Genomic DNA, 25499 nt, shown 5'->3' with positions numbered 1-25499 from the left:
AGGCGAGCTGGTTCCCAAGATGAAGCAACCGTGCGCCTATATATCGATGTTGTCCCGTTTCAACTTAAGAACGTACTTGGGAGGGAAAATAGGTAGGTGGTATCCTTCTGTTTCCTCAACATTCGCTCCGTGACTTCCGTCGGCATCGACAGTCTGGACTCCGGACTCCAGACTCGACTGGACCACCAGCAATCACATGAACGGGTGGAAGGTTCAAGCAAAAAAAGCAATGGGACCTGATCACCAAGGCAAGGGTGATTATCCGAAAAGTTGAAAGACGTTCGCCGGGATGATTGGACCCGGTTTGGACGACATGGAGCAGCTTTTGAATATCGAAGGGGGAGTGAAGGTTCACAAGATGCTTGCTCCCCAGACTGATGAAGGGCAAAGGGAAGTAACGGCTGCCTTTTGTTGACAGCTGTTTTGTGCCAGTTTTGTATTGAGTCGGAATGATTCCTGAAGCTGTCGTGGAGGCGCGATTTAGGGGTGCTGTTACCGTAATCGTCGGAGATCAAAGTCGTGCAAATGAAGAAGTTTACAGTTTCCACAGCTTCAGTTTCGCTACTGCCACTTCCGAGAAACGATGAGAAGATGACGGCAGCATCATGATTGCAAGAATGTCGCGGCCCAGAATCTGGTTTCAGGTTGGATGTGTCCCGACTGGATCATTGGATGTTTTGCTAGAGTGATTGCCATGTGCACGGCGGGGTCAGTTCCCCAGATTGTCTAACTGGCCACTCCTCCGCCATGACCCTCTCCGTGAACATCTTTGCAAATGATGGCCCTTTGGTAAGAGATTGGAAATAGCGGGTGAAGCTTATCATATAAGAAGCGTCATCAAAAGGAAGATCATCCACATGACGTTCTCCTGATTGCGAATGCCGACAGCTGAGGGCACCATCACCTACTACAAGAACATTTCACCTGGAAGCGCCTTTCGAATCCGTCTACCATGACGTGATCTCTGACCTTCGTTCCTCTGGGCGTTGACCCAACAATGTTTTGCACAAAAGCTAAGTAGTAGCAGGTTGATGGCCCGTCACTGTGAGTCGCGACTTCCCAACCAGATTGCCTCCCGTCCACTTGGTGCCATTCCCACTGGAGGCCCAAACCGTCTTGAGGTTGGCACTTGCCTACCACGCCATGATTTCGTGACAACCGTTATTACCAAGTGAAGGTACCTAGTATTTACCTTACGCAAACAGGAAACTTTACAGCATCAACCATTCCACCTGCTCTCATCAGTGAAAGTATCTTCGCTTGTGTGGCAACACACTAGGATGGGAGTCAAGACTACGGTGATAACTGGGCAAGTCATAAGTGTTTGATGATCCCATGGAATGACTGCCCCTGGACACTCCATCACAACTTCTTTCCTGATTCCTGTCACAGGTAGCCACAAATGGAGAAAGTTTTGTAAGCTTGAAGAGTAATTCTCCCCTAGTTTTCGAGGTCCAAACTTGAGTAATCCCCATCTTGTTGCTGTCACATCTTTGTGACCATGGGATCGCCATCCACCGAGTGTTTGACATGAACTCATCCACAACGTAGTAAACAGTTCCATGTCGCGTGAAGGTGATTCAGTCTTGACGCTATATCAGAGAGCGTTGGACTCATCATTCTCGGAGTTCAATCTTTCATGGTGACGAAACTTTCATGTAAACGGCCACCACAGGAAAGGACCGCAACTGGCAAGAGCTGCCGCCGAGTGTCGGACCATACTTGCGCTCCGTGCCTTCCAGTCGACCCTTTCTCGCAAATCATAGGCAGCACTCTCGTCGTCTGTTAAGTTGCTGCCCCTCTCATCTCCTTCTCACTTTTCTTTCCCTCTTCCCACTCTTTTTCTCCCCCACCACACTTTCTCCTTGCGAGTCATCCCACCTTCTAGGCGAGGCAAACACTCGCCGTGCTCACCGTTTCTCCTTCTCATCGCAACCCTCAAACCTTCCATATCACAGTCTTCAGACGAGTCAGAGAAAGGACTCATCCAGACTTACTCTTCTCGTCTGGTCTGGTTGATTGCTCCCCTTCACGCACTTGCATCCAGGTACGTACCCTCCTCTCACCCCGTGGATTATCCTCCAGAAATCTATAAGAACCACTCCCCCCTCCTCCTAATCCTCTTCCAAACTTCCTCCTCATCACACTCAACCAACAATCATTCGCTTACGCCTTTCTCTCAATCTCTTTCTCTTGACAGCAACTGCATCAACCCCAGCAACCGACCAAGACTTTCGTTTTTCGACAGCGACTTGACCTAGACCTCAGTCTACAGTCTTGTGAGTTTTGACACCCTCCGCTCCCCTCACTGCCCACGCAACAGACACAACTACCCACCTCGCTTCCTCATCCATCACACTGTCACTCACCCACAAAACTGAGCCACCACTGACTCTTGCCTCAACCAGTACCTGCAAAATGTCTGCTCCTGGCTCTCCCGCTGGCTCGAGCCCCAAGATGTCCGGTCGTCAGATGACCTTGCCGGCGCGTCCTGCCGGCTCGCCTCAGCCTTCCACGCACGCTCGTACTCCCTCGGGCGCCTCTGCTGCCTCGGGTGCTGCTCCCGGTCAGGCTCGCTCCAACTTTCCGCCCCCTCTTGGTTACGACCCCGGCAAGATGGATACTCGTCCCCCGTTGAGCCACGAGGAGCGTGTCGGCAAGCGCGTCGACCTGCCTGCTGACGCCTACCTCAAGACCGACATCAGCAGCACGTTTGCCACTCGCAGCGGCTTCAACACCGAGGGCACCCCTACCAGGCTCTCCGTCAACCAGTATCCTGTCACCAGGATCGCCAACATGGATGTTTTCCAGTACGACGTTGCTCTGAGCCCTGAACCCACCGGCGGCGTCGTTTACGACAAGGTCTGGAAGTCCAAGGCTGTTCAGCAGAAGCTTGCTTCGGTCACCAAGAAGCCCTGGATCTACGACGGGCGCAAGCTGGCCTGGTTGGCCCAATCGGTTGACGAGATGCGTCTCCTGGTTGACCTGGACGAGGAGCGCGGTCGCAAGCCTGGCGGCGAGAGGAAGAATGCCTTCCACATCACCATCAGGCCCACTGGTAAAGTCCGTCTCCAGTCTCTGAGGGCCTACCTCATGAAGACCGCTCCTTGGGACAACCATGTGCTCGAGTGCATGAGTTTCCTCGATCACTTGCTCCGCCAGGGACCGTCAGAGCGCATGAAAACCATCAAGCGCAGCTTCTTTCACCCCTCGATGCCCGGCCGAGACCTCGATATGCTCCTCATGGCGTGCAAAGGCGTGTACGCTTCGTTCCGCTTAAGCGAGAACGTCAAGCAGATTGGTCTGGGTGTCAATGTTGATGTGAGCAACCAGACCTTCTGGAAGGCCAACCCAGCCGACAAGATGATCAAGTACGTGATCAACAATTACGGCGGTTTGAGCAGGAACCAGCTCCAGAACCTGGATGACCAGATGATCACCAGCGTGTTGAAGCCCCTGGTCAGCCAGGGAAGGTACGAGCAGTCTGAGGCCATGAGGGCCCTGCGCCGCCTGAAGGGCTGTCGCTTCACGCTCCTCCATCGTCCCAATGAGACCAAGGAGTACAAGATCAAGGGCTTCGCCTTCGACAAGAAGCACGGCCCTAACGGCGCCAACTCCTACAACGTCAAGTTCAACTGGAAGCAGCAGAATGGCACTGAGAAGGAGATCTGCATTAAGGATTACATGAAGGAGAGATACGGCTATCTGGTCCGTCAAGCTGGCTGGCCCGTCATTGAGACGACACGTGCTGGATCTTTCCCTGCCGAGGTATGCAACATCGTTGGCTTCAACCAGTACCAGTACAAGCTGGACCCTCAACAGACTGCCTCCATGATCAAGTTTGCCGTTCAGCGCCCGGACCAGCGCAAGAAGGACATCAGTGCGTCGGTTCAGCGTCTCGACTGGGCCAACGACAAGTACCTCAAGGCCTTCGGTGTTAGCATCTCCCCCGAAATGGCCAAAACTGAGGCCAAGGTGCTCAGGCACCCTGAGGTTTTCTTTGAGAAGAAGACCGCCAGACCCCTGAACACCGGTCGCTGGGACCTTCGCGGCGCCCGGTTCATCGAAGCCAACAAGGAGCCCTTGACCCATTGGGGCTTCATTGGACTGAACATGTGTGTCGATGTGAGGGCGGTGAACAACTTTGTCCAGCAATTCACGAACATTTACAAGGGACATGGCGGCAGAATCGCGAAGAACCCCTACACGACCAACATCAATGCAAACCCAGCTACCCTAGCCGACGAACTTCACAAGCACGTCCCCCAGATTGTCGGAGGTAGAACAGACCTGTGCCCGCAGATCGTGTTCGTTGCCGTTCCGGACAAGTCTGCTCATGTGTATGAGCGTCTCAAGAAGATTTTTGAGTGCCGCTACGGCATTGTCACTCAAGTTTTGCAGGCTGACCATGTCAAGAAGGCACAGGGGCAGTACATTTCCAATGTCTGCATGAAGGTCAACGCAAAGCTGGGCGGACAGACCTCCAGCCTCACTGCCACCAAGGCCAAGTCGCACAACTTCTTTATCAGGCCCACCATGATGATTGGCGTTGATGTGACTCACGCATCGCCGGGCTCAGACATGCCGTCTATTGCTGCCATGTGCGCCTCAGTCGACGTGGAGGGTTATCAGTACCGCGCTGCCGTCCAGACCAACGGCTGGCACAACGAGATCCTGACCGACGAGAACATCAGTACCTGGATTCCGACTTTCCTCAAGGCCTACAAGGAGAAGACGGGCAGAGAGGTTGAGGATATCTACTACTTCCGTGACGGTGTCTCCGAGGGCCAGTTTGCCCATGTCATGGAGCAGGAGGTGAAAGCCATCAAGAAGGCCTTCAGGGAGAGGAACAAGAAGGATGCCAAGATGACGGTGATTGTGGCCACCAAGCGCCATCACATTCGCTTCTTCCCCGACAGGGGAGACAAGAACGGCAACCCCGAGCCTGGCACGCTGGTGGAGAGGGAGGTCACGCATCCCTTCCACTATGACTTCTTCCTGAGCTCGCATTTTGCGCTCCAGGGCACGGCGCGTCCTGTTCATTACCATGTCCTCATGGACGAGATTAAGCCCAAGGTGAACAACTTGCAGAGGATGATTTACCAACAGTGCTACACCTTCTGCCGTGCCACCACGCCCATCTCGTTGCATCCGGCTGTCTACTATGCCCATCTGGCGGGTGCGCGTGCTCGCTGCCACGAGAACCGGGACTATGGCAACAATACACGGGTTCCTGAGAAGGTCAGGGACCAGGTGAACAACCCGAACAACTTGGTTGCCAAGCATCAAGATCCCACTACTTACAGCAGCGACTGGAAGAAGAACAACCCGCCTCCCAGGCTGATTCCCATGCAACCCCGCATCCACAACACCATGTGGTGGGTCTAATCTTGGTCGCTTTGGCTGGCCTTTCTTGACGGGACTTGAGTCGGTCATTTCAGGACATTGTTGCCTAGGTGGAACATGTCGACGATGGAGAGGGGTGTGATTGGTAAGCGGCACGCAAAGGGTTTGGGACTTGGGCAGGTTATCGTGACCCATCGGGGCCAAATATATTTGGACGACATGAGCGATGGTGGTAGTATAGGATGATCAATGGATCATATAGCGAGATGCTGGTGGCCGTGGAGGGAGTCAATACTTGGGAGGATCTTGGGACCGATATATGGACAGGATTCATGGATGGCACTTGCACAAACAGTTTCCGATCCGAGTCTGGGTTTCTTTCCAGTATTACCAGTTCTACATAAGTCCATAGCATAAGAAAGGTGCCGTTTACTTGAAGCTTGTTTCGTGAATGTGAATGAGTGATTGACTGTGAATCCGTGCAATGACGTTGGTGCTGTGAATGGGTGAAGCAACCGAGAATGCCAATGTTTGGGAGACTCTGAGATGGTTAATGTGGTGACCGGTACGCTTGTCGCTTTGTTGCCCGCTCGGTAGAAACAACGCATTGGATTGCATGGCGCAGTGATTGACCGATTGATGATTGATGGGCTTGACGATGTTTTGGATAAAGTTACAACTTGGTGGTGGTGAAATTGCCCATTGCGTTTGGGCGAGTGTGTCAGCAGCCTATTTGGTGAAATCGAATACAAAAGGCCAAACCTTTGCTTTCTTTGGCTCGCGCTCCTTGGTGTATCAACCACAAAATCTTTTGTTTAGTAAAAGTAAGTCTTTTTTGGTGCAATTTTACAACTTTTCAATGTTAATAGAGAAGATATTGACGTGATCGTGGAAAGTTTAGTTACGAAACTTGAACTTGAGGGCGAAGCTGGAAGCCGAGAGGTACGACGGATACCAAACTTGGATGCACAGCGGCAGTTCAATCTTTCTTGGCAGACCATCACTGTCACTTAACTGGTTTGTGGTAAGTTTTCGGGTTGGGGGACTGATGGACACTGATGATTGTGCGATGGAAAGGTTGTAGGTTAGGTGTTTACCCTGGATTACTGACTGAAAAAAATCCAGGAAGACAAAACACGAGGCTAAAAGAGAAAGAATATCCGGGCTAGAAGAGGAGAAGAGTTGAGGAAGGGAAAAGACAGAAAGTGAGAAAGTTGGGCAGCTGGGAGATAAGCGAGTCAAAAAGTAAGAAAAAAAAACAAAAAAAAAAAAAACATCAAGCCGGAAAACTACCTAGGAACGCGAAGAAAATACGGAATATCCAGGAAGCCAGAACAGTGGGCAAAGAGGACGACGATCGACAAAACCCATGTATCGACACCGAAGAAAACAACTACCTGCACCACCTCCGCCTGCTCACGGAGGGGATGGAACTATAGCGCGTGAAGGACTGGCAAATCCATTGAGCGAGGGTACTTACTCCCATCCTCGAGCTGCGCCGTTACCACCACCACCATCACCAGCACTACCACCACCAGCACAAGCACAAGTATCCGATCCGGTTACCACACCAAGGTTTCCACTTGGTGCTCTCCCAGGACGTCTTCCACGTGGTAGCACCAGCTATGACACACAACCACCACCACAATCAGAACCGCGACGACGACGTCCGTTGCGTCCAGCACCATGGAGGACGCCTAGTTCCCCACAACGACCTCCGCCTGCTGGGCGGTGGTTGGATCGGGCACTTGTAGTATCTTCGACTCCAGGTTCTCAATGGCCTGCCCGTCGGAAGACTTCCCGGTCTGGGTCTCTTCCTCCTATCCACTACGGGCAACGAACATCGCGGGGATCACGGCCAGAGACAGCTCATACTAGGGATGCAGTTCGCTCGCCGGCGAGGGAGGGTGCGAGAGTGGTGGTCCCGCCTGTGCTGATAATTTCTTCAGGGCCAGGGTCAGGGGGGATGTCGCCCGCTGTCGCTGTGGACGGGGTGCAGGGTCGGCATCGACGAGGTCCTTCTGCTTTTGGTGGGATTCCCAAGCCAAAGATACCTCTACCAAGCAAATTGCCAACAAGAAAGTTGGTTGCGGGCAATGACCACGGTACAGCGGAAGAGAAGGGGGGTGGGGTGTCTACAGCTACCTCTACCTCTAGGCAGGGGGGTAATTTCGAGGGACAAGTTTTAGGGTTGAGGGTACCTCTAAGAAAGGGAAGAAAGAATCCCGGAGGAGTGGGAAGGAGACAAAGCGTGGATTCCGTATACTCTCAAGACATGGAAGGCTCGGAGGGAAAAGAGTCGATCTTCGCGGAGACGTATCATGCGTTTATGTTTAGGGAGCTTGCTGGGAATGGAGAAGAGAGGAGTCAGGGGTGTGTGGATGGCTCGGAGAAAAAAGGAGAGGACCGGAGATGGGGACCACCACGGCTTTTCTCCCCTACTACTCCCGGTGCGCCACTTGGAGGCCACTACCGACGCAAGAGTTCGATGGTACCTCCCATTGAACCTGGAGACAGGTTAGAAGGACAACATGGAGGTGAAAGAGAGCCAAGTAGTCCAGGGCCTATTCGCATCGGGAATACCACTCGTATCTTAAGAAAACCGGCAAGACTGAACCTGAGACCACCAAGCACCCAGCAGGTGTTGAGGACTCCTTCTCCGCTGTCAGCGACGTTAAAGAGACCGGGACCGCATGTGCCGCATGGGGGCCGTTTGGGGTTGACTTCCGCGCCTACTTCTACGAACGATGTTTTCGCTGGTGATGCCAGCCATGGGGCTCCAATGTTTGCTCGGGAATTGACTGCCAGTCCGGAGGTGTTGAGTTCTGTTGCGGCAGTGGAGGATGATAGGAGGGGGATGGTGAGTCGGTGGTCGACGGACTCATCGGACATAACGGACTCGTCAGACTCGTCGGATGAGGAGGTGATGAATTGGGAGGGGTTGTCTGTTTCTGGGGGTCCTACTCGGGAAGCATGTGAGAAGATAGGACAAGAGTCAATGGAAGGACCGGCGAAAGAGCTGCTACAAGGAATCTTGGGTAAAGACCATGAAAGACAGAAACCATCGGAAGGGCCGATACGAGGAAAAATATGGGCAAAAGACCAGGCAGCAGGACAAGAGCCTAACGCGATCACTACCACTGAGCCTTGCCGTGTTTCTCAAGAAAACGATCTTTCATTCCAGAACTTCACCACCCAGCTTGCGAATCTTCAAGCATCCCTTAATCAGCTCATTTCTCAAGCTACCAGCATCGAGACAGCATTCGGGCAAGTGCGTGAAGCGATGATTGATTTGCGTCAGAAAGCAACAGAGACACTTGTTGATGTCGAGCAGTTTGTTGAAAAGATCAGAAGGACAGAGGAAGAACTGGCGGAGGTGAGAAGACCGGTGAAAGGTAAAGCGAAAGACCTTGTTGGCAATGGTGAGGATCACCAAGAGCAAGCAAGGAAAGAAGAGGAAAACAGTAGACACCAAGAAGGGAATGATGACCACAAAGGTAGGTAATAAGTGGAAAGAGGACACTCTGCTAGTAGTTGATATGCAGTTTGTTGAGGATGATGTTGACAAAGAGGAACCATATAGGACATGAAAAGGAGCAGTATATGGAGAGGGAATCAAAGAAAGAGGGACAACAACGTCCGGAGGAGCCACGAGAAGGACCGCCGAGCGGGCCGGCGCCGGGAGGGGCGGTGTGGGTTTGATGCCGGTTGGGACACCGAGTGTTTATTTCGGGTAATGCTAGAGATGGGAGAGGTGTTGATGACGACAAGTGACGAGAAGGAAAAGGGGGAATAAACAAAACCAAGCCAGGCGTAGAATTGACCACTTTGACATGAATGTCGCTTGACAGATGAGGCCCAACTAGTCGTGAACATCACCATCGATGTGGTCCAGGTGAAAGTGTCTCATCTTGTTGACGAGATGCTGTATTATGAACAAAGCATCAACCTCAACCTAGGGTAGATGTTGAGATGTTGACGTAGAGGTAGAGAGTGGGTGGCCAGTGGATGACGATGACATGTGAAGTTCAAACAGCCCGACTTCCGTGCCGTTACGGGCCGCGCATAGCCGTGTGGGGCTTGGCATTCGACCGGCACTGCGGCACAGCGCTAAGCCCTGGGCGCTGTCTCGGCAGTTTCTAGGCGTTTACTGGACAGGCTTGGCAAATTTACAGGGGACTTTTTAGCGGAGGCAGGTGGGGAGAACAACGAAGTGGAAGGAAGCCCCCCGCCGCTTGTCCCGCGGTCACTGCCGCTGCGTCACCGTGCGTCGGGGTCCCGTCGTTCGTCTCGTTCTCAGCTCCGGGCGTCCATCTCTTCAACCCAACATACCTCTAGGTAGGTAGTCATCCCGTCATCTTCCATCTCAGCCCGTTACAGCAAGCAACCCAAGGCCAGAGAAGGACGGGAGATGCTCCCTCCGACTTGATACCACCACTACCACCACCATCACCACCACCACCACTACAACAACAATCACAGCCGCCATACTGACCGTCAGACAGTATGGCCTCCTTCATCCGCGCAAAGCAGGCCGGCGTCCAGACGGACCTGTCGCAGAACATCCAGCCCATGCACTTCATGCCCGACGAACAAGCCCGCTACGGCATCAACTCCCAGATCAGCTGTCTCGCCTACGACCCCGTCCAGTCTCTACTGGCAGTCGGCACCAACGAGTCCAAGTTTGGCCCGGGAAAAATCTACGTCTTTGGCCAACGCCGCGTCCACAAGTTCTTCTGCCCTCCGCGTCCCTCGTCCATCCGAGAGCTTCGCTTCGTCGCCAACCGCCTCATCAGCCTCGACAGCAAGAACGAACTGGCGATATGGGACCTCGACACGGGCAACCAGGTCGCCAAATACGTATACTCGGGCGTCGTGTGCCTGGTGACAGACCCCATGCTGGATTGGGCCTTTGTCGGGTTACAGAGTGGTGACATCGCAGCCTACGACCTCGACCGCGAACGGCCCTCGACCTTTCGCATTCCCAACTTTTGGCGCGAGCGAGATCCCAACCCGACCGCAGGCAGACTCGTGTCCATGCAGCTACACCCCAGAGATATCGGCAAGATCCTGATTGCCTACACGAATGGAGCCGTCATCTACTCGTTCAAGCAAAACATCGTCCAGAAGTACTTTGAATACGAGCTGCCACCTGATGCTCCCGGCGGAGACGGCCACGGAATCCACATGGCCCGGAAACCCAAAATTACCCATGCCGTTTGGCATCCCACGGGCACCTTCATTCTGACTGCGCACGAAGACGGCAGCCTCGCTATCTGGGACACCAAAGAAGGCCGTCTCGTCACGGCCAGGTCACTATACCGCACCCGAGTCAACGAGCCCACCTCCAACCCACCCAGGCCCATGCGCCTCGCTCCCTTCGTCCGTATCTCGTGGTGCTGCCAAACCGATCCCGACAACACCGGTCTTCTGATTGCTGGCGGCCACAACATCGACGATCCCACCGCAAGCAACCTCACCTTTCTCGAACTCGGTCCCACCCCGATCTATGCCACATCCTCGTGGGAAGTTCTCGCTGCCCACTTCGACGGCAAGCGCTCTCTCCCCATCTCCACCCCTCCGGGAGCAAGCGTGGTCAACTACGTTCTCATCCCACGGTCATCTCCCTACTTTAACGGCGCTCAAGACCCCATCGCTGTTCTGGTCCAGCTTTCCTCGGGGGAACTGATCACCTTGACCTTCCCCTCCGGTTTCCCCATCTCTCCGACCAATATGCTGCACCCCAGTCTCTCGTTTGTCCATCCGTTTGTTCAAACAGTAGCTGTATCGACAGTTCCAAGAGCACGCTGGCTGGGCATGGCGGAGAAGAGGAGCTTGGGAGAGCAGATACTCAGAGGAGGAGTGGAGTACAGTCACAGAACGAGAAAGGAGCAGAGGAATATCGTCCAAGTGTTGCACGCGGACAACATCATTCGCTTGTGGGATGTCGGCCGCGGAGACGAGATTGAGAATGCCATGCAGTGTCAAGTGGACGTTGCCAGGTCGCTCAACCGATTCGAGGGCGGTGTGGAAACGACGGCTATGCACATGGCGCAAGAGACGGGAGAGTTCGCGGCCGGCACAAAGACGGGAGAGGTGATTGTTTGGCGGTGGGGAATCAACAAGAACTTTGGCAAGGAGGCGCCCAGAGCCGAGGAATGTGAAAGGGGAGGCTTGATGGATATCTCCTCCAGGGCGGAACCGAGTTTGAAGGAAGGACTGCAGCCATTTGTCATGCACAACATGGCTCAGGGGAGGGTGACGGTGGTGGCGGTGTCGGATGTGGGCTTTGTGGCTGCTGGCTCCGAGGGTGGACAGCTCTCCATCATTGACCTGCGAGGGCCAAAGGTAATCTACCATGGCTCTGTCACGGAATGGTCCAAGGGCGAGAAGAGGGGGCTGTTTAAGCATTCGTCTAGCTCCAGTCACGGGGGCAAGCCCGAGTGGCCGACAGTCATTGAATTTGGAGTCATGACGCTGGAAGGCGAGAACTATTCGAGTATCTGCTGCTTCGTGGGAACGAACATGGGGAGGGTGGCTACTTTCAAGCTGCTACCTTCTGGCCAGGGGTATTCGGTCCAGCTGGCTGGTGTTGCGAATATGGACGATAAGGTAGTGGCTATTTGTCCTATTGAGGTACAGACAGGGCGGGAAGCCGGTGCTACGGGGCCTATTGTTGCTGGGTTGAGGGAGGGGAAACAAGTTGATGGTGTTTTGGTGGCTGGTATCTCCTCTCTCCCTTGTTCTCCATTTCCTTTCGTTTCGGTTCAATTCTAACCCATGCCGCAACAGTTACCCAAACAGAATCCAAAATCTTCCGCCCACCCCACGCCCGCGGCGCCTCCAAGTCTTTTGACTCTGGCATCCTCTGCGACGCCGCTGCCGTAACCCCTGCTGACACCTCCATGTCATCTCACGGCTACGCCCTCGTTGCTGTCTTCAACGACCGAACCCTCCGTTCTTACACCCTCCCGGGACTGCGCGAGATCGCCAAGCATCCGTTGCCCATGCTCGACCCCCTACGCACCATATCAACCGTCATCTCCAAAACCGGTGACGTCCTCGGTTTCACCGGCCCCTCCGAAATCACTGTCCTCCCAGTCTGGGGTGGCAGCGGACGTGCTCTCGAAAACACCCTCGACACCATGATCAACATGGCCCAGGAACTCCCACCCAGACCTACAATCTCCAACGTCCAATGGCTCTCCGGCACACAATACATCTCCCCCACGGATCTTGACCTCCTAATCGGTGGCCCTGACCGTCCCCCCTCAAAGAGAATGATGGCAGCCACAGACGCAGAACGCAACGGTGCCGGAGTCTACAACCCTGCCGCCGCCGGTGCCGCGGGGTCAAGTACCGCAAGGTTGCAGGGACAGGTGAAAGAGACAGAAGGATGGGGTGATTACCTGACACGCCAGCTGAACGAGCGCACCGAGAAGTTGAATATCATGGGTGATAGCATGGACAACTTGGCCAACACGACAAGCAAGTGGGCCGAGGATGTGGATGGGTTCGTCAAGAAGCAAAAGAGGGATTTGTTTTTGGGAGGCATCAAGAAGAGTTTCTTTTGAGCGTGTCATGTGGATTGGGATTTTGGGGCTTTATTTGTGGAGTTGGGAGTCAGCGCTTGGGACAGATAGACCTTGCTGGTCTGTCACTTACATAGGTGTTGTTTTTAAATGAATGCTATCTTTGTTGTTTCTCTTCAGCCCTGCTTGCACGCAGTTGAGTTTGTGACAGTGTAGGGTACTAGTACCATGCTATTAGCATTTCGTGATGGGAGCCCATATCATGCATGGATTTCGAACTTGGGTGCGCATCATGATTTCTCTCCCGGTCTCTGTCCCTCTCTTGGAACAGTAAATCAACTGTTGACAAAGATTTTGAGCTGCATAGTGACTGTTCAAATTGCGGTTACAGTTTAACGTAGTTGAACATTGATCTTTCCTAACGTGAACCTGGTTCAACTGTATCTGTATTGTATTTCGACCGTTCATTATTCGATGATGAAAACTGCTAAACGTTTGCAACTATCAAGCGTTCGTTGGATTTTCTGAACTGTCATTCTTCTATAAGATTATTATAGAATATTAGTTGGGGCAAGAACAAACATCTAACAAATCGAACTGTATAATGGCTGTTCGCTAAACCCCCCCCCCCCCCCCCCCCCCTTCCTGGTATGGAAAGATGACAGACCGTTTTTTCCGTCTTGCCTTCTGCATACGCCCTCGAGTTCCGTGGAATTGAGCGCGTTCCTCTCGCAGGCCCCTCTCGCAGGCAGGCTTTCGATGATAAAACCTGGATTTGACAATGCATACCGTATAAAATTCCGGGCATTTCATTTTCAACTTTCAGGGAAATCAAGCATACCTCTACATACATAATCTGTAAGTACCTGTACTCCAACATTCATGCCCACCAGAGAAATTTTTTTTAAATTGGCTCGGGCATAACACTCCAGAACATCAAGTGCGAATAACCTGAAATCGATATCTTGCTGCGTACAGCCTGCCTTTCTACTAGTATATACCTGTTTCCTGCACATCTATAGGTACTGTACCATGGACGGATGTCTGAAAATAACTGATAGGTATTCACTGCCTAATGCACTCTTGATAGACCAAGTTTATTGTCCGTCCAGTTGAGACCTTCGCCACCGTCACTAACGCCTTCCTCATTGCCCACTTGTGCTTGTGTCGGAGATCAAATGTCATTTCATAGTCCCGCTTCCGCATACAAATATCCCGGAACACCTCATGTCCGTAATTTTATTCTGGGACAGACGCACAGTCATCAATTCTTGCCGTGATCAAGTACTCAAAGAGGATTCAGTGCTGCGAGGACTCGAAACTCTTTCCAAACCTATAAAGCCTCCCACATCCCACACATTTCCCTGCTCTCCTTTCTTTCCATCATCATCATCATCATCATCTCATACAACGCACAAAACACAACAATTCTCACAAACACATTGAAGCGAAGTCCATCACCATGGCACCCTTCACCATGTCCCGCATCCTTTGTGGGCTGCTCCTCTTCTTTTTGGGCACATTTGCCCTCCTCGCTGACACCACCAAGACTGGAAGTGGTCAGCTGTCCAAGGCCGAGAGTAAGACTTACAATACCTACCTACCATGTCTCCGTCTCTAACCAAAACAGACACCACATTCTCAATAGCACGGAGACTCGCGGCTTCAGCAACGGCCACAGTCCCCGTGGCAACCCCGGCTCCTCTTGTGGTGATAGGCACACGAACCACCACCGTCTCTACCATCGCCATCACCACCACAACGGCCCTCGCCCGCGCAGAACCCACCCCGTCCAACGTCGTCATCGTCGCCCCAGCACCGACCACCGTCACGGCAAAACCCGAACCCGCCGCCCCCTCCCTCCTCCACGCTGCCCCTCTCCCCGACGACCCCTTTCGCCTCTTCCACAACGATGACAACAGTTTGCTCTCGTGCTACTCATCGGGAAGACAGGGTGAGCGCTGGAAGTTCATCGAGTCCATCGACAACTTTTGCCACGCCTTGGACCGCGAATCGTTGTCCCGCCGCATCCCACTGACGGGCTTCCGCCAGCATTCGTACAATTGGGAGGAACTCTGGGTCAGGAGGTATACGCACTACGACATATCGCTCGACGTCAAGCCGGGGTGCGAGTGGGAGTTTGACTCGTACGAGTGTGGGCAGTACTTGCGGATTCCCGTGGACATGTGTGACATGGAAATGGAAAACGACAAGAAGGGCGGGGAGGTGCAAGCGCGGACGGGCTATGGGGATCGGGATGTGCAGAATCATGTGTGGAAGGGGGATGAGGTGTTGAAGCAGTATGGGGAAGCGAGGTTGGGGGACTTGGAGAAGAAGGGGATGAGTAGGACGTGTTTGGTTTGGAGAATTGATTTGGTATTGGGCCATATTGATGGTGCGGATAATGTGGAGGGGTTCCCAGATGGGGTTGGCATCGACCTAGGTCCAGATCATGACCATGACGATGGTAAGGTGAATCATGGGGGTTAAAGGGGATGAGTAAAGGGAAGAGGAAGTAAAAGGATGGATCATACTTGTAGGTAGACTGATTGGAGGCGTTTGGACTTGGTTGAAAGTACTTACTTGGACGATGCAACTCACTTGAATGAAGGAAAGACTGGAAGATGGAGGGATGAGTTGACTTCGGCTCGTCCCTTTCACACTTGACTTGGTCACTTCCCTACTGTACTAGTACCTCTAATTACTCACTGCCAGTACATATCATGATGTCTACTTTCCTCTTGGCAACAAACCACTCAACCAAAACCAAACTCGGCTCTCAGAGTCATCCCAGGTCGTGGAGAAAGAACGAAAGAGTGAAGGAACGAAGTAAGCAGCGGGGGCATTGCCGACACACACAACTGCCTACCTGTACATACACCCCTACACGCCCCACGAACTTTCCCCTGCCAATACTGTCGTTCTTTCTCATCTGTCAGGGAAAGAAAAGACGGGATGGGGGCAGGTTCAGTTGCCAGATTGCCGGGAAGGGACCACGCACTTGTGACTTGACGTCAACGGGATTGATTGTTGGTGCAGTCAATTCATATCTACGATGGAACCAGTTGAGCCTCAAGACTGAGCACCGTATTTGCATGAGACTCAGTAAGCAGCTGCTGGAGATACTCTCACCTTAATGTCAAGTGGACAGCCGAGATTTCTTGATCATGGACTGACTGGCTTTTCTCATTGTCGGTGTCTCGCGGAGATCTGTCATAAGTATCGGCAATGAATGCCACTGCACAACAAAGACATACAGCGAAAGGGTCACGGTACGTACGCCAAGCCCTTCTTTCCAGGAAGCTTTCAGTTCCTTTCCTTGTTCAAAATCTTCAGTTCCCGTCTCTTGTTCGACGGAGCTCAGATCGAGCTCCGTCGCTCCTCCTTTGTTCCCGGCCAGGGGGCAGATATTGCGGAGCAAGCCGGATTGGCATTGCGTGGCAGGAGCAGTCCCGTCACGGGGGTCATGGTCAATGCTCTCCATCCCGCGGTACTGTACTTACCTATCTGCAGATCAACCGACACTCCAACACAGCACAGCGAGGGCAGGCAGCCATGGCAACAACCGAACATTTCACTCTTGGGTCGTCTACCTAGGTAGGTGCCAGGGCAGGTACTGCGGTGGGATTTCGGCATTTGCCTGTGCCGTGAAGTCACTAAGTACCGGCAGTGTGACCGTATGGGAAAGAACCTCTTGAAGACCGACTCTGTGCTCTCCAAGACCTTCAGTTTCTTCTTCTTCTTCTTCTTCTTCTTGTCCTTTTATTTCTATTTATTCGTCATTCTCCCCTTGCTTGATTCGTTGCAGTGTTTTGTCCGAGCCCAAATCCAGTGCCCCTCATTAACACATGCACACACAATATAGCAACAGGCTTTCCCCATTCTACAGCCCAGCAATTGGCTCACTTCGATTCAATCGACAACTCCAAACGTTACACGTCCACATTGGCCTCCGTGTTCTCGCTCAATATCGACGGCAAGAGCCTACAACGGGTCATCTTACGCTCACACAATGATGGAGACAGTGTCAAGATTTCAATCTCTATCAGGAATATTCTCGATATCGTGGAAACTCGAATGGGAATATTCTTGACATTGAGGAAACTTAAATGGTGGAATTTGCAGATACTTGCAAAATTCGCGTCATCGACCATGATGAGACGTATGCCATTGAGCAGTCGACGTCTTTTCGAATTGCTGTAATCCCTATCACAGTCTTGCAAGGGTCTTTTTTGATCTTAACGAGCGGTAGCGGACTGGTTTACTTGAGCGGTTGGATGGTCTCATCTATTTTGTCTCGGACGAGGCCGGTACCGTCGAGGTTTCCGGTAATGAGGGTCTATAGGTAGTGGCGAATATGCAACAAGATATCTGGTCTGCCCTCCCTCCCAATGTTTCCCACATGCATCATAGCAACCCCTTGTTTCTGTCCAAAAACTCATCCATCGTCGTCAACTTCCCCAACAGCCCCAACTTCCTCGCCACATCAACACCATACGTTGTATCAAACTCATTCGCCCACCTCTGACTGATGGCAATCGGATACGTGTCAACCGCCGTCATCGCCTCCCCACCCACCTGTTGCTCTTCCGCATACAACACTTTGACCTCCTCACCCAACACCCTCGCCATCTTCCTCGCCAGTTCGCCCACCGTCACAGCTTCCACCGCCAAATCCACCCCCCTATTCCGATAGCTCTTCCCACCCCCCTCGCATAAATCCTCCACAACAGCCCTCACCACAACCCCCACATCCTCTGCATCCACCCACGCCACCTTTGTCGCCTTCCTCCAACTTGTCCTAATGGTCTTGACCTCATCTGTCTCCCTAAACCCCAGATAACTCCACCCGCACATCCTCTGCGGCACCAAACAATGCAAGAACCAACCCGGCCTAATGATGGTCCAGCTCGCGAACCCGGCTTCTTTGACTCGCTTCTCAATCTCGCCTTTGGCCCGCCAGTAGCTACCCATGGGATACCACTCGCCGTTCTTGCCCCACCCTTTGAACTCGGAGCGGCGATCGGTTCCCAAGGCGGTGCTGACGATGAAGGAACGGACGGAGCCGCACTGCCGAGCGGCGGAGATGACGTTTTGCGCATAAGTCAAGTCGAGAGCAAAGTCGTCGGACAGGATGGGCGGGAAGAAGACGGTGGTGGGGAGGAAGGCGGCGAATGCGGCAGAGAGAGTGGCGGGGGAGGAGTAGTCGGCTACAAAGAGGGGGATTGGAGGAATTCCAGCGCCGGATTGTGAGGAGGAGGAGGTGAGGGAGAGGGAGGCGGCCGAGGTGGGGTTGCGGACGAGGGCGGCGAGGTGGAAGTTGGCGAGGTGCAGCAGTTTGGAGGAGAGGAGGGCGTGAACGGTGCCGCGGCCTTGGTTGCCGGTTGCGCCGAGGATGAGGATTCGTTCTTGTTGAGCTTGGATGGTGCCAGAGGAAGTTGAAGTGGGGAGGTCCAGAAGATCGGGTGGCTCGATGGGGGAGGAGGGAGCCAGGATGGGGGATGAGCCCATGGGGGAAGAAGAGGAGGAGGAGGAGGACGTCATAGTAGGCGATGAAGGGGGCTCGATGGTTGACCCCAAGGGAAAGGAGGCGGATGGATTCTGGTGGAATGCCGGTGACTCTGAGGGCAGGTCCAAGGCGTCAGAGGAAGAATGCTCGGAGTGAGAAGGCATGATGCTCGTTGTGGCTGTTGAGGACCGGAGGATCAAAGTTATCTTTTGCCTTAGCTCCTCTAGGTACCTGCAGGTAATGTAGTCAAAAGCCTAAAAGCTCACGAAAACTGATTGCTTGCTATCCTGGAGGTGTAGAGGTAAGTAGGTATATGACATGGACAGACAAGTTCTTCCATGCCGTCTTTATAGCAACAACAATGCCGTATTACTGTGATCCTTGATCCCCACCTGGTAGGTAAGGTAAGGTAGAATCAACATCGGCGATGCATCATCACACTCACCACCTCCACCTCGGCCTCCACCTCCACCTCCCGCCGCCTATGTTCCTTCCACAAACATAGACCCGTCATCAGCCATCTGTCCAGGTAGCTGTTCGGCATTCGCAACCTTTGCTCTTCCCAGTTTGGTGTGCTGATATCACATTCCCCAAAGGTGAGGGAGGTATGTGATGAACATGCGTGCGGTGTAGCAAACAACGCTCGGACGGCCCCGTCGTCGCCCGAACGTCGATCACTAACCACCGATCCATCCGCATGAAGATTCCCCACAAAAGCTTACTATGTACATAGAGGTAGGTACCTATACTAGAAGTAAAAAGCAACACCACTTCCCGTCTCTCTCCTTTTCTCGTTCTCCCAAAATAACATAAAAAAAAAGGCACTCATCCGCATGCGAGACATGATATCACCCACCGCGCCCCAAATGCACACGCACATACTTTTCACGCTGTGACTGACGCCCAAGCTGTGTCTCTTCACTCGTCAGCAGGCAGCAGGCAGACATTGTAGGAACATGATGCCTGGGAAACTAATTGTGGAACTCGCGGTACCTCTAGGTAGTTGTGATTGCAACCCCAGTTAGGTATGCCCCAGAGCAGGCCCCAACCTAAGAGGCCCCAAGCCCCAGGCCTCTACCATAGAGGTAGGTTCTATCGGCGATCCACTGTAACTACCTACCTACCCACCTAGGTAAAAACTACCTGTAGGTATACTGTAGATAGGTAGGTAGCCAATTCTGCAACCGCAGTACTGCGTAGGTAGGTAGATAGAGGCAGTAGAGGTAGTAGAGGTAGTAGTTCATGCCGCCGATTGATAGCCGTCAGTCTGTCAGGCTCTCTCGATCTACTTTGCATGACTGACACCCTCAGGCACCTTCACCCTCCCTCCCGCCCGCCCGCCCGCCCGCGCCTCTCCACGTGCTTCTTGTGTCTTGTTTCTTGTTTCTTTTTTTCTTTCCTTTTTCTTTTTCTTTTTCGTTTTTTTTTTTCTCTCTTTTGTTTGTTTGATTCTTTCTTTAGAAATTAATTGGCTCCCAGTCATATTTCAAAGTCAACTTTACCTACCTGACTTGATTGATACACCTCGGGGATTTACCAGTTCCCATCCCATGTGTCTCGGGCCAGCCGGGAAAACTTGAGTTGGACATATTACCTACCTACCTACTGTTAACCCTGTACATAGCGATCAGCCATATAACGATATTCTGGCCATTACGTTCAAAATCATGGTAACGGTGCAGATTAGTATGGGAGTAACGATCAACCTTCACACTACGATTTAGATCAGATTTATGCTTAGTAATCCACCAAAATCGTTATCGTTACCCCTATTTAACACTTCTTGACAGCCATTGCCAGCTCATAACACTTCTTAACAGGAGTGTTAGACTCCCTAACGGCTGGCACGTCTCACGTTCAGATTTCACCAGCCAGCGCAATCAACTGGGCCCACCCCTCGTTAACTCACTCAAATCATCACGGTTTGAAGCCATTTCTTTACCATCGTGATCAGAATCGCGCCCTCTTTCACACAGATATCAAGATATCAACACCATGCTTCCTTACAGACCCAACCGCCGTTACCCTATTGATTTGGGGTGGTATACAAGAACATATGCGTTGATTTTCTGCGGTGATTTTTTTTTTTTTTTTTTTTTTCTTTTTTTTTTTCGAATTTTCAGTAAGAATACTGGATCAGAAGACGCACTTTCTAAATTGAACAGATCTGAACAATTAGCATAGACGAAAGACAAAGAATGAAGGGCTAACTTAATAAGATAATAGACTGGAAAAGGTAGAAAAATAGGGATGATAAAAGAAAAAAAAAAGATAAAAAAGGAAGAATAAGACATCGAACTTCAGAGGACAATATAATAGATTATTACGATATTTATTTCTTCGCTATACTAGAGGATTAGTCTTTTAGTTTTAGTTCTTAGTAGAAAAAGAATGATTTACTTTTGGTAATCTCTAATTATTTACTTCTATTTGCTTATTATATTGAATAATTATTTATCCCTCTCGAGGGAATATTTATTTATTTCTCTATTTGCCTTTAGGAAGAGGATATTAAAAGATTTGATAATTATCCTTACTTTCTACTGAAAATTGAATATTAAACTATATAATAAAATATATAACGTTAGTAAACTATATTTAATTTAATACTTTTTATTTCGACCTTTTAAAAAAGGTTTAGAAATTATTTATTACCTAACTCTGCTTAATTAAATATCTAAGAACTACAATCCTTATAATAGCTATAGTAGTATTGGTATTATTATTATAGTTTTCTCGCTATTTTAAATTGGTAATAAGGACGAGATGGGTACTAAACTTTGTACTAAACTAGTTAAAACGAATATAGGAACTTTATAATTTCCTAACCCTTATTAAGGTTTGCCCAATAATTACTAGCGAAGTCTAATTAATTATTGTAGAGAAAGTTTAAATAGCTTTATTTTAAAAAGGCGTAAAGATCCTTAGTATTGGATGTTTATTATAGTCCGGGGCCTTTAATAGTATTTAATATATAATTATATTAGTAATTATACTAAGATTGCTAATAATATAATTAATTAGTAGTTATCCGACTATTGTTTAAATATAATATTGGAATATAGATAATAGAATAAATAATTAATAAAAAAGATATATAAACGAATATCCGAACGATAATAATTGAATGTAAGTAAGTATAGATAATAAATAAGTTGCTAAATAGTAGTAGTTCGACTATATAACCTAATAAATAAATAAATATTTAATTAATAGTATTTAAATAAAAGTAAAAATAGAATAGACGATTAATAGGCTACTTAAGCGGTAATTTAATTAAAAAACTATTTAAAAATAATAAATAACGAAAGAATTTGCTAATAAATTAAAGTAAGTATTAACTTTAAACCTTTAAAGACTAATATCCCTAAATCTATAATATATAGCCCCTACTTAAATATAGAAAAATTAAATAATATTTAGACCCTTTTTCTTTGAAAGTTTATAATTAATCCTTAGAAGGAAGGGTACTAATTATTACTTCCGAACTCTTCCTTCGTATAATATACTAATAATAATTATTAATAGATTTTAAGGATTGTAATTATTACCATTATTATATTTTAAGAACTAAGAGGAGGTAATTAGTTACTATAAATCCTTATTAGAGGGGCTTTAATAATAATATTATTAGTACAAATAGGAATTGCCGCTCTTAAATACCGATAATAAAAGTAGAAAGGAAGAAAAAATAGAAAATAAGAACCGAAGAAGTTCCTTTTACTTAAAAAAAGAAAGAGGAAAGGAATATTAAAAGAATAAGAAAAAAAGAAAACCGAATAGCAATTTTTAATTAAAGAGGGTATAATAATACCTAATTAGTAAGAAAGTAATTAAAAGGAAATTGGAAACCTTTAAATCCGAAAGAAAAAAGGAGGATAAGAAGCGGATTAGATAATATATAAGTAGAATAGATAATACTAATAGGATTTAAAATAATAGGAATATTTTTATAATCCTAGCTTTGTACCTTAATTAGGAAGTATTAGATTAACCTCCTATATTAATATTAGAGCTATTTTTATTGTCCTTTCTAAATCCTACTCTTCCTTTTTCTACCCCTACGTTAGAATCTACCTTTTTCCCTTTTTTATAATTTAATTAATTTCTAACCCCTTTATTAATCCTATTGAAATACCTATCGCTAATCCTTTTTAGGAACCTTTTATTAAACTTAAGTAAGGACGATTATTATTCAATCCTTAATTACTATTATAATAACGAGTACGATCGGCCTACTATAGAAAACCTACTAGTATATTTACCCGGCCCTATTCGTACTTTATATTCGTATACCTTATTTACTTCTTCGCTTAGTCTTCGAGCCCAGCTTCTACCTTCTTATATTACTCTTTTATAATCTATTTAATTGCTTTTAGGACTTTATTGTACTAAATTAGAAATTAGTTATTCTTAAGACTTTAAATTTAAATAGTATCCTCCGACCTATTAAAATCCCCATTCTATTACCCTTACTTCTACCCCTTTTAATTATTATAAATATCCTTCTTTAAGATTATTAGGATTGAATATTATAATATTTAAATAGTCCGATTAATTATAGGAACCTAAATATAAAGTATAGTAAATATTAGGTAATAACCTATTAAGTAACAACCCGTTTAAAGGTCTATCTAATATATGCCTAGCGTAAATATTAATAGGTAAGATTTTTATAGCTTCCTTTGTAAAAGACTACGCGCTTAAGATTAAATTTAAAGGGAAGAATATTACTATATATTTAAAGGAGTTCGATAATAAGGTTTAAAATTACTACTTCTCTAATAAGGCTAAATTAAATACTTAGTATTAATAATATACCTTAGACGCTTAAAAGATTTGTAGAGAAATAGCGAAGGACGCTATTATTAAGGGTATTTAAATATAGAAAGAATTCTATTATTATTTTAAATAAGAATTCTTAGCGCTAGACCCTAATTAGACGGATAATAAAGCTACTATATTAAAAGTCTTTTATAGTAGATTAGTTCTTTATAATAGAAAAAAGATTATTAAGGTTATATTTAAGTATTTAGTACTTTTAATAAAGTAACCGGAGAAAGAGAAGGATTTTGTTTAATCTATAGTTATACGCAATTTCTATAAGAAGCTTACTAAGAAAATTAGAAGAATAATTATAACGACTATAAGTTTAAAAGAAAAGGTCTACTAAATAACCTAATTATAGTTCTATACTAATATAACTAAAACTATTTATAAGTATTTTAATTTTAAAGATAGTACTAGCCCTAGCAATAAGGAGGATAATTTATTAAATAATAGCTTTAGTGGGGTTTAAATTAAGAAGAAAATATTAGTAATTATTAATAAGAAAGGCAATTTAATTGGATTAAATAGCGATTCTAATTAGCCTTCTCGTAAGAAAATTCCTTTAGTAGTCTAAATTACTACTTTAACGCTTACTACGTTCTATTTAATTAAAAAATCGGATATTAAAAAGATAACCAAAGAATTTAGTTAAATAAAGATCCTATAATCCTAGTTTAACGAAAAGTTAGTAAAGAAATAGAAAGAGGAAGTTTAAATTAACTATTTATTAATAATTAATTAGAATAACGCTACTAGTAACGGGGGCGGCTATATAGGCGGCTCTTCTATAAGAAGTAAAAGTAAAAGAAGAGGCGGTAGAGGAGGTAATTAGAACCGTAGAGACTCTTACTAAATCCGTTACTATTAGTATAGTAGTAATTACTATTAGAATTAATATTAGGAAATGGTAGATAATATTTAGAAGGGTAAATTAATAATTTTCTAACTTTAAAATCCTATATTAGGCTTGTAAATAACAATCGCTATCGGAATTAAAGAGGACTATAACAATTTTATTCCTAATAAATTTTTAACCTTAGCTGTTGAAAATAGGAAGTTAGGACTTCTAATATAATTTTAAATAGTAGTCTATAGAACGTTTCCTAAATATAAGGCTATTTTCGACCGTTGGGAAAAGAATATTTGGGTATTAAAGAAGAAATACTATTTTGAACCTGAATTCTCCTTACTATTTAGTAACGCCTACGGTAAATAGTAATAATAGAATAGTAGTTCGAATACCTTTATAAATATAATAGGTACTAATTTATTAAAGTATTACTATATAGTTAACGGATTAAATATTACTTAAGAAGTATATTAGAAATTTCCTACCGAGTATAAAGTTATTATAATTCGTTAAATACTAATAGAATACCCCTAGAACTTTAATAGCTATTTTACTAGCTAATTATATATAATTAAAGAGTATTTAATCCTACTACTATTCTAAAGATAAATATTTTAAGGCTTAGGGAACGTATTAGAAGAATCTAATATTATAATTATAGAGCCGTTACTACCTCTAATTAATAATCTATTAATTATACTTCCCGAGGATATATTAATATTAAATAGCGATATTATATCCGTTAAATAAGTACTTTCTTTTTTATATTATATAGAAGCCCTTATAAATCCCTCTAATTAATTTAAATAATACGACCCTTCTACAATTTTTATAGAAATAGTATATAATTAGGCCCGCTTTATTAAAAAAATATAATCTTTAAAATATAAAATCGAAGGTACTTATTAAATACTAAATAGTATTATAATTAATCTAATACTATTTATATAAGATATTAGTATACGAGCGTTTAGTAAATAAATTATAAACTTTATAGGAGAAACTTCTTTTCCCAACCGTCTACTTAAATAGCTATAGTAATTAGATACTATTAATAATAGTACTACTATATTTGAAAATAATTAGCTTTAAGCCCCTTCCTTAGAGGTTAATTAAACGCTTTTAGTAATACGGTTAACGAAGATCTTTAGGTTAATAGTAGAAAATAAAGTAATTAATTTACTAATTCCTAATTTTAATAAAGAGAATATATTAATTAAACCTAGCGTTTCGTTTATAAAACCTATTAGAATTATTAATATTAATACTATTGCGAAGGAAGCTATTTAATAGGTTAAAGACCAATACCCTCTCGTATTTAAAATTATTAATTATAATATTCCCTATTGAATTAAGGAATTATATTATATAGATCGACGATTTGTAATAGTACTAATTACTCTTATTTAGTATAAAGCCGGCCTTAATAAGG

The 25499-nt window shown here is 47.1% G+C and overlaps 5 protein-coding genes across 6 annotated transcripts; 4 read left to right on the top strand and 1 right to left on the bottom strand.

Moving 5' to 3' along the window:
• Window positions 1–2418: 2418 nt before the first annotated feature.
• Window positions 2419–5782, top strand: sms-2 (suppressor of meiotic silencing-2; the record flags this gene model as incomplete). Its single annotated transcript, XM_953493.2, has 1 exon — window positions 2419–5782. The coding sequence occupies one exon, from the start codon at window positions 2419–2421 to the stop codon at window positions 5386–5388; it is 2970 nt and encodes a 989-aa protein (XP_958586.1). The 3' UTR covers window positions 5389–5782.
• Window positions 5783–6715: 933 nt separating this feature from the next.
• NCU09433 (hypothetical protein) lies at window positions 6716–9048 on the top strand (the record flags this gene model as incomplete). The annotated part of the gene is made up of 2 exons (XM_953492.1): window positions 6716–8843; window positions 8930–9048. 2 exons carry the CDS (start codon window positions 6716–6718, stop codon window positions 9046–9048), a joined length of 2247 nt encoding a protein of 748 aa, XP_958585.1.
• Window positions 9049–9621: 573 nt separating this feature from the next.
• NCU09432 lies at window positions 9622–13058 on the top strand. 2 transcript variants are annotated; one of them, XM_011396993.1, is made up of 3 exons: window positions 9622–9684; window positions 9852–12070; window positions 12139–13058. In XM_011396993.1, the coding sequence occupies exons 2-3, from the start codon at window positions 9853–9855 to the stop codon at window positions 12918–12920; spliced, it is 3000 nt and encodes a 999-aa protein (XP_011395295.1). In that variant the 5' UTR covers window positions 9622–9684; window position 9852; the 3' UTR covers window positions 12921–13058. The 2 variants fall into 2 exon arrangements, with proteins under 2 accessions (XP_011395295.1, XP_011395294.1); XM_011396992.1 differs by having other exon boundaries at window positions 9679–12070.
• Window positions 13059–14340: 1282 nt separating this feature from the next.
• NCU09431 (hypothetical protein) lies at window positions 14341–15368 on the top strand (the record flags this gene model as incomplete). Its single annotated transcript, XM_952766.1, has 2 exons — window positions 14341–14458; window positions 14527–15368. The coding sequence occupies 2 exons, from the start codon at window positions 14341–14343 to the stop codon at window positions 15366–15368; spliced, it is 960 nt and encodes a 319-aa protein (XP_957859.1).
• Window positions 15369–17139: 1771 nt separating this feature from the next.
• On the bottom strand, window positions 17140–19001 carry NCU09430 (hypothetical protein; the record flags this gene model as incomplete). Its single annotated transcript, XM_952765.2, has 2 exons — window positions 17457–19001; window positions 17140–17217 (listed from the first exon to the last, which is right to left on the bottom strand). The coding sequence occupies exons 1-2, from the start codon at window positions 18549–18551 to the stop codon at window positions 17140–17142; spliced, it is 1173 nt and encodes a 390-aa protein (XP_957858.1). The 5' UTR covers window positions 18552–19001.
• Between the last annotated feature and the right edge of the window lie 6498 nt (window positions 19002–25499).

The sequence above is a fragment of the Neurospora crassa genome, linkage group VII, assembly GCF_000182925.2.
Source record: "Neurospora crassa OR74A linkage group VII, whole genome shotgun sequence".
NCBI lineage: Eukaryota > Fungi > Ascomycota > Sordariomycetes > Sordariales > Sordariaceae > Neurospora > Neurospora crassa.
Note: the sequence above shows the minus strand (reverse complement) of the source record. Positions and strands in the feature narration are given on the sequence as shown.